Raw genomic sequence first — 12,123 nt, forward strand, 5'->3', positions numbered from 1 at the left:
AGCCTGTTTACAAATAGTCATTTTGTGAAAACTGTTTCTTGTGTACAAAATACATGTAGTGCTCCTCCGCGACTTTGCATCGCCTTGGCCAATATTAAGCTTGCACAAAAATGTGTGTTTCGCAGTCAAATTAACGCGTATGTAACTCACAGATTTATCACCAGGGTAAAGCTGTAGCTGGGTTTTTAACAATAATAACCATGATAATCATTAATTTATAAACGAATCCTGATATTCCCGCGTTTGAGTCAACACTCTACGGCCAGCTTCAGTGGAACTATTTTGTTTGGCTATGACAAAAGCTACTATTCCAATCGAATATTGACTGCTAGCCCGGACCACCTCGAATGAGTGGACAACTACAATTAAACTGGACGACGCTATTCACGCTTCAAAATCAGAGCACTGGGAATCTATTCCTATTGTTGAGTCTCCTGTCATCTGACCCTAGATATTCCATTTTGCGAGATGTCGTTTGTATGCTATTCTGGAAACAAATTTGGCAACGACAGAAAGGCATTGTGTGATATGAAGAAACCCGGATTGTGGGCTTCATGAATGATAGAACAGTTTTGACAGGGCACAGAGTGTAAACGGCACACTGAACCCTGTAGTATGAGAGCGGTTGCGTCGGCCACAACAGCTAGGAGGGAAAAAATCTCAGGTAAGTGCCAGCGGTTTCATGATCAAGCTTCGTCTACCTGTCTATAAACCCTCAATTCTGTGGAAACACGCCTCCCTCTCTCTCTCTCTCTCTGTGTAGCAGAAACGCCGGCAGGTCGGAGCCTGAAATATGACAAGCCCAACAACATCATGTCCTTTGGTACAATGTATAGCCTTCCAACTAAGAAGTGAACTATACATACTTATGCAATTAGGTATTTGTTCAAAATAAAAGTAGTTTTGCAGGGGCAAACGTGACCGGGGCTACTCTATCTTTCCTTGTGAATGTACCAGCAGTTAAAGGCATGAGGAATTCAAGTGGATTTGACGATGACCGCAAAGGATGGGTTGTGGTACTGGCTCTATGGATCAGGTTCTTCTTAATGGTTGGAGTCTACAAAGGCTTGGGCATGATGATTCCCATCTTGCAAGAACAGCTTGATACCACTACATGGGTTCTTGGTGGAGCAACGTCTACCATACACGCGGCATGTGGCTTAGTAGGTAGGCTTCAGAGTGCATATACTCAGTTAATCCAACAAGATATATAACTCAAGTACAAAACAGTTCCACAGCAAAGACTGTGGCATAAGGCCGGTGCCAGGCTCAAGCAAAAATCAGTAAGACATGACTATAAGCACTTCGAAACAGAATTCAATTAATGACACTTTGACCTACTTTATGGAAAACATTGTTTATGTTATTTCTTAAAACCGCCATCAACCATTTCCAAAGACAAATTGCGCCGGGGAGATGTTAATTAACACGGTCATCGAACGATTAAGATGTCTGCACGAGTATTAAGCAGGAAGTCGTGGGTTCGAGTCTCATGCGAGTACGCTTATGTTTTTTAACAGGCCTTCAGGGGCATACATTGAGTATACAGTGTTATGATACACGTCAAGCAGGGCAAAATCCAAAATAGTTCAGCACTTTCTACGCACCGTCTCTAAGTTTCACACCCATATTTCCCGTCCTAAATATGTCATCTAATATAGGGCTTACTAAATATACATCACATTTCATGCAAAAAAGTGCGCTATTATTGTTCTCTGCAACTGTCCTCTGCGTGAGTAAAACACATGTACGGAAACTTGGACTAACAACGTGAATAACGTGAAAACGTGAATAACAACTAAGACATTTAAGCGTGTATTAATATGCATGCACACCTTCCTTCCAATATTCACCTCTGCAGGAATCTTCGCGAGACTGATAGGCAGATCCTTCAAAACTGGCTCCATCATCATGACTTGTGGCTTGATGATTGGTGCCTCTACTATTATCGCTTCATTTGCAACCTCTCCTGCCCTCTTCTCCTGTGCGTTCATTCTACTTACAGGTAACTCACTAGGACACTTCAGTTTTAAGGGGCCGCTGTTAACCTCGCTGACAGTCTCCACAGATGTATGCCCACATATTTGCTAGTGGAGAAAACCTCGACCTGCACCACCAGATACGAGACTTGCACACAGCCTGACTATCAGCGTCAGACAGCTTTATTTGTGGTGAAAACAAAAGACAGGATTGCTAAAGAGCTCTAACCTTTGGTAGACAATAGGTGCTAGTGGAGTCCGCCTATTGTGTACCAAAGCATCGCAGTGCCTTCGAGTAAGTTGTGTAGTCAAGTAATTTTCGTGTACCAAGGTTCTCTGTCAAATATTTAATGGTGAATATTTGAAGGTAAGATTACGAACTATGAGACTTCAGACACTCCCAGTTTGTAAAGATTTAAGTTTTAAGCAAAAAGTATTCGGAAAGTACTCGGCTGAGTACTTTCCGAATACTTTTGTCCTAACATAATTATTTTCTTTACAGTGATAGTGTGAAGTCATCATGTTACTTTGTAATCTTACCTTTGAGCATTTACCATCAACTACCCATATGCTTCAGCTTTGTTCCCTCAGTAGTTCAATATTTATTGCATAAAGAAATTGACTGGAGCGGAACTTGAACCTGCGACCTCTGAAACACAGTACCAGTGCTCTACCCACTGAGCTAAAGCTTTATAATTCTTCATAAGCACCCAGTCAGTTTCCCTATATGATTTGTTTCATGATCAATATTAATTTTTGTAAATTAGTGGTTTTTTAAAAAATGTCTTTACTCTGCATCTGCATCCTTAAAATTTGGGTGATCCACCACCCCTCTCCCTGATAAAATTTGACCACTCGGTACCGCCAGTGTCAGTGTTTGACAAGTACTTTGTTCGCGAAGTGCTACGGCCTTCACCCATGAAACTTACTACTTACCTGCATGAACCAATTACTGTGCTCGGGTTCTTCAGCACCATGGTTCGTCTTTCGGATGATGCTGATACTGTGGTGAAGGAGATTTTTACGTGGTGGACAAGGGCGATCCAGTTCTTGGGTTGGATCTTATCCGGTCACTCCAGCTCACCTTGGATAGTGACAAGGTTGTTCCAGTTCGTCAGATGTGCCCAGAATTGCCTGATCCCAATACATCTACGTCATCTGTGAGTGCTACAACATACGTGGATTCACTTCGCACTGAGTTTCCGAAACTGTTCTAGAACAAGATTGGCACTGCTGGTGGGTTCGCACACAGTGTCAAAGTCAAACCTGGTTTCCCGCCATTGCAACAACGGTTACGCCGACTACCATTTGCAATCCGGGATAAGGTTTCCGCGGAACCTACACGTCTAGAGAAGGCTGACATCATAGAACGTCTTGATGCTAGTGAGTGGGTTTCGCCAATCATCGTTACCTACAAGAAATCAGGAGACATTTGCCTCTGCGTGGATCTTTGGCAAGTTAACCGCGCTGTAGTTGTTGACAGTTTCCCAATTCCAGACCTACAAGAACTGTTTGCTGAACTGTGTAATGCAACAATTTTCAGCGCACTTGATCTCAATTCAGCCTACCATCAACTTGAGCTGGCAATACAATCACCCATTCATTCATTACCCACGAAGGTCTGTTTTGCTTTCGACGCGTTTGCTTTGGCTTTGTCTCAGCACCAGCAGCATTCCAGAAACTGACGTCATCTGTACTAAGTCACGGACGTGTATAATAAAATCTGGACTCGCAATGCCCTTAATCAGCTTATAGAGTCATTGAATCCACTCGCAGCCATTTTACCGAGCCGAATACAAAGCTTTCCTGGTAATGCCCGCCTTTGTTCTTCCTGACGTCAATAGTAGGGAGCCAACCCACGCCTTTGTATTCGGCTCGGTAAAATGGCCGCTGGTTGGCTTCTTTTTCATACAAAGGCGTTGCAAGTCCAGGTTTATTTTATATACGTCCGTGTACTAAGTGGGCTGCCAGGTGCCCAGGCCTACTTAGATTACATCGTTGTGTATAGCAGAAACCAGGCTGAACATGACAAGCATCTCTCCTCACTCCTGAAACGTATACAGGATGTGGGAATGACTCTTAATGCTGCCAAGTGCCAGTTTAATCTGTCGTCCCTACGCTTTCTCGGACATACTGTATCTACTCAAGGGCTCAAACCGGATCCAGCCCATGTGGACGCAATAAAGCATGTGCCCCGTCCTATTGACGCAGCTACAATGCGATCTTTCCTCGGACTCGCTTGTGACTCGCTTCTACAGTAGTTGAACCTCTACGAGTCATGATTCGCAAAGGAGCTGAGTTCGAGTGGTCTCCTGCGGCATTGCAAAGTTTTGAGACAATTAAGGAACTGATCGCTCGCTGCACTACTCTACGACTTTTCGACCCACAGTTGCCTGTGATTGTGTCTACCGATGCATCATCCTATGGACTTGGTGCTGTCCTCATTCAGGTGGAGAACGGTCACGAATATCTTGTTGCATTCGCATCTCGCACGTTGTTGTCTGCGGAACGTAGCTATTCTGTAGGTGAGAAGGAAGCTCTCTCGTGTGTGTGGACATGCGAGAAGTGGTTTCAGTACTTGTGGGGCCGCCTTGGCATCCTTAGGACAGATCACCAGGCCCTCACTACATTGTTGTCTTCTCGTGGCTCTGGACGCCAGTCAATGCGCATTTCACTCTGGGCTGCACGTCTTATGCACTTCAACTACATGGATCAATACTGTGCTGGTGTCCACAATTCAGCTGCGGACGCCATGTCACGAATTCCCATCACTGCTTTGGACTCATTTGAGGATATTGACGATGAGGTAATCATTCAGTCCTTGAATGTTCTGCTGGTAAACAGCACCATCAGCAGACATGACTTTCAGAAAGAGACCCGCATGGATTCTACTGTCCAACAAGTGATTTCATATGTAGTAAATGGCTGCCCCCAGAAATCACGAGTTGATAATGCACTACGACCATATTTCATGATCAAGGACGAACTGTCCGTCATTGATGATTGCATGATGCGTGGTGAGCGTTTCGTTATACCAGCCAGCTTACAGCATAATTTGATTACCCTAGCACATGAGGCTCACCAGGGTATCGCTCGGTGTAAACAGTGATTGTTACTCTTCAGCCAGTTCCATTCCCCGAGGGTCCAGGGCAGAAAGTTGCTGATGCACCTCACGAGTGTCGCTGCGCTATCGTTTTGATTGACTATTACAGTAAGTGGCCTGAGGTCGCGTTTGCTTCACAAGTTATCAGTATGCTCTTGTCAGTCTTTGTTCGTGAAGGCTTGCCTCATGAACTTCTTTCCGATAATGGAACACAGTTTGTATCTGCTGAGTTTGAAAACTTCCTTCATAATTTGGAAATATAACGCAGGAAATCCTCACTATACTACCTAAGATCGAATGGTGAGGTAGAGCGTTGGAACAGAGTCCTCAAACAAACGCTGCAAATGGCCTCGCTGGAACACACCTCATGGAAACATGCCACCATTGCTTTACTGACTGCATACCGTGCTACATCTCACCAGACAACGGGGAGATCCCCGTCAGAATTGTTGCACGGTCGCAAAATGGCAACACGGATGAATATTCGCAGTGACACCCCTAAACAAGCCGCTGACTCTTCGGTTCGCCAACGGTTCGCGCATAAACAAGAACGGTCCTTTGAGACAACTGATTGCAACCGTAGTGCGAAGTTGTCGAAATTTCGTGTGGGTGATAATGTTCGCATAAAAACGCCTAATCTTCAGTCAAAGAGTGCACGGAAATTCTCTTATCCTCAGCTCATTGTGAAATCCAAGGGACCATTCACATACATCCCGGAAGACGGTCGTATTTGGAACTCGTCCAAGTTGAGTGCATGTCCAGCCACCCTCATGACACCTACTGGACAATCACAGCCTGTATGCCAACCGCAATCTGTTGGGTGCACCCTCGCAAAAAGGCCCTAAATATGTCCGCCGAGCTCATCAATAAAAGTTATACACTCAAAATATTCTATATTAGAGAGTCCTGAGAGCCATGAAATTGAGAAATTGGAGGAATATGGCACTGAACCCCTGGCCCGGACTCTGGGCTTCAAATTCTGAGTAATTTGGATGCAGTTGGGTCCGAAAATGGCACTATGTGGCCGTTTTGCTGAGGGATTGTTTTTCAAAATGGCTACTTTTCTGGGCAGGGACATTTTCTTCATTTTAGGGGTGGTCTGCTTCTGGTGAAAATTTTTCAAAAATTCATTGGTCAACCCCCCGAAAATTGAAAGGAAAATGAAAGGGGACATGTCGGTCATCGTATTTCTGTGCAGCCTGGACACCTGTGAGAGTTGTGAGTATTTTTAAAATTATTGCAAAGTGTGGGGATTTATCATTGCAGTCTATGGGAATTTATTTGTAGTGGTGCACCCTGTGGCAAACCAGCCTGATACCACATGACATTCAACCAGAACACGCACCCCACCAGTCTTGACTAAGGACTATCATATGTGAGCCCATTCCATTCTTTAACAATTAACTTTTACTTAATTTTCTAATCATTTCTTCCGACACATTCCGTTATTTAAGTGCGTCCACGGCATCTTTCATTTGAAACTCTGGAAATTTTCTTAGACTCAGAGGACACTTTTAATCTGCTTAATTTCAATGCAACCGTTAAAGTTCTGAATTCAAATTGCATAGATTTAGGCTCCCCATTACATGCTAAATTTTTTGCATTAACAGTCTTAATGCAGGTAGCATTGCCCAATTTACAGCAAAGATTTTGCTTTGTGGCACACACGTGGTTTAGTAACTTATTTGAATCATACTTGATTGCAGTTGTATGGATCCAGCTAAGAAGGGGAGATGTTGTGTCGTTATAGCGCCCTCCTGGGGCTTGGGCGGATAAGTCTCCGCTATGTTGTATTAAAAACGTTGTGTTGTAGTTGACTTACAATTTGCTATCCATCCGTGGTCACTGCAACAAGTGGGGCCAAAATTCATACTGAGTGAGAAACGGCAAAATAAATTTTACATTTGTTGCCGTCCAATCGAGGAAAAGGCGGAATTTCTACAATTAGCAATCTAACAGAAAGTTTACACCGTCAGTACTGAGCATACTGGAGCAATTTCAGCTTATATACGACAGAGGAATATTCGTTGGGCCCTAGTTTACGGATGTAGATCACACCATAAGATTAACCGAACTCAAATGTTTCAGCGCGTCATTTGTTACTGAGCCGAATCCGTACATGTCGTTTCTCTCTTCCAGGTACAGCATTTGGAGTTTCTGGTGTGCTGCTGAAAGAGGCTGTCGGCCGTTATTATACTGGGACCTACGCAATGGCCACTGGCATAGCATGGACGGGTGATTCCATCGGGTTGCTTGTGTCTGGATATCTTATCCAGTTATTCCTTGATACCTACGGATGGAGAGGAACCATGCTGCTCATAGGTGGTATCTTCATGCATTTTATGGTTTGTGGCGCCCTCATACTGACAGCAGGAGCGTCTTCAACAGGGAGATACCAAGAGCTTCGAACGAATGGTGTCACTTCTCAACAGAGAAATCCATCATTTTGTTCCAAACTCTCCAAGATTAAGAATCTTGTCATGAACTTTGATGTAAGACTTCTTGCTGACTACCGTTTCTGGTCAATTGCAATCATAGCATGCAGTACCAAGTATGCTTTTAATATGTGGATCATTTATTTCGTTTCACAAGCCAAGTCAGTCGGATTTTCCCCAGAGGAAGCAGCAACATTTGTAACAGTGGCAGGTATAGGAGGTTTATTGGGAAGCCTACTTCAGGGATACTTGGTAGACCGTGGGATCATATCAAGCTTCCTGCTGATGAGCATAGCTGCGACGATCTGCTCTGCGTCATTCTGCGCAACTCCCTGGCTGACATCGTATTGGTCAATGATGGCATCATCACTTTTGATTGTAACTTGCTCTGGGGCTTTGAGCTGTTTAAATGATGTCCTTAGTAAGCAGGTCCTCGGCGTAGAATTGTTAGCTGGAGCATTTGGTTGGACAGGCATTACTAATGCCATCATGACATTCACCCTTGGCTTCTTACCTGGTAAGCTAAATTTGTAATTCTCTATTATGTGGGTAGATCACTTCTGTAACTATTCACAATATTGTTGCAGTCAGAACCATCCATCTAAAACCACGACTGAGAATTACACCAACCATTTATTTCCAACAACATCGTTTGCAGGCTGAGAACTATCAGCAAAGTAGCCTTTGTATCCATGAGCAACACTGAGACCAGCTACCGTTTTTAGGCCCAAACCAGCCCTCACAAAATCTACACCTTGATAAAGCAAGACCAAAGTATTGAAGGCGTAGAGACTAAAACTGGGTCTCGTAAACTATGGCATTGGATAGCGTTCCGTCATTGTGAGCTGTTAACCATTTCCAAGGATTTGTTTAAATGTCTTTTGCTGTCTTCTTTTTTACCTTTAGGATGGATCTACGACACAACAGGGAGTTACATCCCAGCATTTATTTTCATCGGTTGCACACAGTTCCTTCCAATCTTCCCCCTTCTGATTCTTAGATGTTGTGGATGCGTTGAATGATTCCAGACATGCTTCAGTCCCAATGTAAACCAAATTCTGGGATTTCCCGATTAATGTTTCTATCAACATTACAGAATTATCTCTATTCCCAAGTAGACACGATAATTTATGTCATGCTAATACATACCACAAAAATCTCTCACATTTTCAGATTTAATGTGATTTATAATGCAATAATTTCAAATGTCTGAGAAGAATCCACAAATGGGACCCCAACCCTACATCCCAAACACTAAACTTTTTAATTTTATGAAAGTAATAAGTATAAAACATTTCTCGAGTCCTTGCGGTAATACACAATCTTCTAATCCCTAATCCGTCTTCTAAGCAAACTTTGGTAAGGTTTGTCAAAAGCCCATCGAGTTTAAAAATCTAATTGGTAATCTCATTGGACTGTGTAGGTTTGGCGTTTACTTCCCCCTGCAATAAAAGATCCGTTTGAGCAATGAAAAGAATATATTTTAACAATGAAAAGATCAATTTACAACCAAAACAAATCAATGTGAACGATAAAAAGAACAATTTGAACAATGAAAAGAGTATTTCACACTTCATTGTTTATTTTTTCATTGTTTTATTGTTCAAATTGGTCTTTTTATCGCTCAAACTGCTCTATGAACAATGAAAAGAGTAAAAGAGTAGTAAAACGAGTAAAAGCGCAATACATACAATGAAACAATGAAAAAAATAAACAATGAAATGTGCAAATCAGAAGCAGAAAATACGTGTATATTTAGGATATACGGAACGCTTTCACTTCTTTCGTGTCATTTAAAGGTCATCCTTCGCAGAGTCAACACGGCTTTGTACAGTAAACACGTGAAACCCACGGGCGTGGTTTATTGTGTATATAAGAGGACAGACAGACACCTTAATTGTGATTATTGTGTGTTCTTTACACTGAGTATGTTTGAGAATATCATTATCAGTTATGGTAACGTCCTTTTAGTTTCATAAAATTTATTGCACAATTACAATACAAGTTACTTTAACAAAAATATGATAGGCTCTTAAATACATTTACCTGTTTAGATTTTCTTTTCTCAAGGTGAAAAGACTTTTTTTTAATAATAAGATATGAACCATGACAAAGAACCACTTGTTCCTCTCGGACGAGGGAACAACTTTAATGAGATTGGATAATTTAATTCATGCTTCAATGTCAAAGTAATGGACGTCTAATTCTATTGGCTCTTGCACAGTCTGGCCTTTTTTGCTTTGTATCATGATCGTTTGTATGATGTGTTGGAAACAACCTTGATAACCGTCAGAAAGGAAGGGCATGATATAATTGGTTGGTTATGAAGAAACACACAGTTGTGGTATTCATTAATGGCGAGTGCCTTGTCAAAACTGTTTTGACAAGGCACACAGAGTGCGCAATATTCTGCACTGCAAAAAATGAAGCGGGTGTGTTAACCACAACAGGATGGCAAAAAATTGCCAGCACTTTTGTCATAGAGTAATGTGTGCTAGCAACCCCGTTCTGCTACAGAAGCGTATATAGGATATGACTAAAAAAGTCAGGCGTGCTATTTCACCCGGGCGGATTACTATTTCCCCCCTTGCGGATTATTGTTTTGCCCGGGCGAATTACTGTTTCCCCCGGGCGGATTACTGTTTCGCCCGGGCGGATTACTCTTTCGCCCGGGCGGATTACTGTTTCACCTGGTGGATTACCACCGGGTGTTTCAGTATTAGTGTGTCAGAATGCAAGATGATTTCCGGGGGGGGTTGACTCAGATAGACCGTTCCGACATTTTTGCACGCCATTGTATCGAAGATTCAAAGGTACTCATGAAGTGCGCTCTCACTCCTGCATTTAGCAAAGGCAGAAATTTTCTCCTAATTAATCACCTTTTCCCCGCAGATTAAGTCAACATGAAGGTCAATGGAACTGATTGAAAATTACCCTTATGAATCTATCAAACATTTTAGCCATAACCCCGGAACAAAAGCGCATCATTTCTCTACTTTGACTGGGCGCAGGCTCAGAGTCTTGCCATTCCGGCCCTTGAAAACCTTAAATTTAATTATGAAAATAATTCCTTGCATGTTACTCTCTTTTTAGAGAAATGGAGAGTGTTTAACCTATCACATTATAATCACAGACACTTTTATCTGCAGTTTCATAACATAAAGATAATTGTTTATAAGGATATAAAACACTTTAAATTGATACTACTGATATTGAAAGGGACTGGAGTGACGGCATCAATATATTTCTATAAATTAAATGTCTGGACCTTCTGCAGGATGTTTCTGATACTTATGGTAATTTTAATGTAGTAATTTGTAACTTTGACAAATGTAATTTTTTTTTGTTTTTGTTTTTTGTTCGTGTGTAATGAACTTGTTTAGTTTGTGTAGTTCCCAGGAAAATAAACATGTTTGGGGCTATCAAGGATTAAATCAACCCACTTTGTTTAAAGTTTAGACTTTCCTTCTACGTGTATATGCGTCGGTGTCTTCTGAGTAAAATCATCATTATTTTGGGCGGCCATGGCGGAACGAATCTATTACTTGGATACCAAGTCTTTGATGCACCGGAACAAGCTATGTAAGTATCGTTTAGGAGTCAGCCTTTTTGTTTCTTCTAAAAAGGGGGACTTACTCGTGACAGACAGAAAGTTTAAAATGACTAGGGTAAATGTTTGTCGCGGGGGGGGGCACTTGCCTTCCCCCAAGAATAATATAAAAAATAATAACAAAATGCGAAAGATATGAGAAAAATAGACTAAATGGAATAAAAAGCATGGTTCCTAGCTTTAAAAATTAAAGCTATTTTTTCCTGTTTTCTCCTTTGGTCTTGTACCTCTTCTGCCTTTTTGACTGTTTTCCTCGATGGTTTAGAGTGGAAGGGGCAACTTATGCATCCCCATGACGTTCTTGATCGGTTCGTGGGTTAGAACTATGTACCCGTCCAGGAAATCCCCCTTCCCCCCTTGGACAAAATGCAGTGGTGTATTCAGTGTCCAAGCCGGGAAGGAACATGGGAACAGATTCAACTCCTTCACCCATTTTGTAACGATGTTTAAAGCCGTTCTTTTTCCTTGTAATTTTAAATGGAATTCATGCGAACATTACTTCTCTCTTATAACCTTAAAAAGTCAGAGGTCAGATGGGGGACCGCTTACAGCCAGGGGGCGGATCCCCCGCAGAACTCGGCCATCCCATACATGAATTTAATGAAACTCTGCATGCAAGTAAAAACAATCATAATCAATACAAACTAATCAAAAGATCAATACATTTTTAGTTCAATTGAAGATGTTGCTATAGCCGTTTGAAGTTTGGGTCACGCGCTTGCCAGCGTACTCTAGCAGCGTTTGCGCGTGGAAAGTGTTTTTGGCTGCTTCGGGAAAATCAACACTTTGCTAAAACAGCAGGTCCGATTCTTATTAAATAGGTGAAAAATGACTGCAAAGAGTTACTCCAAAAGAGCCTGGAAGACTCAAAGCGTGAAAATGCACTGCGAGGCTAGAGAGAAAAATGTTGAGTGGGAGGAAACTGCCCCGGCCTTATTTTTTTTAAGAATCATTTTGCCCCAACCCCAACCCTAATCTGTGCCCCCCCCAGCAAAT

The 12,123-nt window shown here is 42.2% G+C and overlaps 1 protein-coding gene across 1 annotated transcript; it reads left to right on the plus strand.

The window, feature by feature from the left end:
- The first annotated feature begins 963 nt into the window (after positions 1–963).
- On the plus strand, positions 964–10,950 carry LOC110978017 (monocarboxylate transporter 12-like). Its single transcript, XM_022232643.2, has 4 exons — positions 964–1,167; positions 1,862–2,005; positions 7,222–8,034; positions 8,424–10,950. Exons 1-4 carry the CDS (start codon positions 969–971, stop codon positions 8,537–8,539), a joined length of 1,272 nt encoding a protein of 423 aa, XP_022088335.2. The 5' UTR covers positions 964–968; the 3' UTR covers positions 8,540–10,950.
- The last annotated feature ends 1,173 nt before the right edge of the window (positions 10,951–12,123 follow it).

This window comes from Acanthaster planci, linkage group LG20 (genome assembly GCF_054643075.1).
Source record: "Acanthaster planci isolate LZ-2023a linkage group LG20, COTS_SCS, whole genome shotgun sequence".
NCBI lineage: Eukaryota > Metazoa > Echinodermata > Asteroidea > Valvatida > Acanthasteridae > Acanthaster > Acanthaster planci.

Bases quoted from the DNA above. Each gene is read 5' to 3' on its own strand.
- LOC110978017 (XM_022232643.2), top strand. From the start codon at position 969: ATGAGGAATTCAAGTGGATTTGACGATGACCGCAAAGGATGGGTTGTG. The intron at 2,006-7,221 runs GTAACTCACTAG...TCTCTCTTCCAG, and splicing joins TGCGTTCATTCTACTTACAG to GTACAGCATTTGGAGTTTCT. The intron at 8,035-8,423 runs GTAAGCTAAATT...TTTTACCTTTAG, and splicing joins CACCCTTGGCTTCTTACCTG to GATGGATCTACGACACAACA.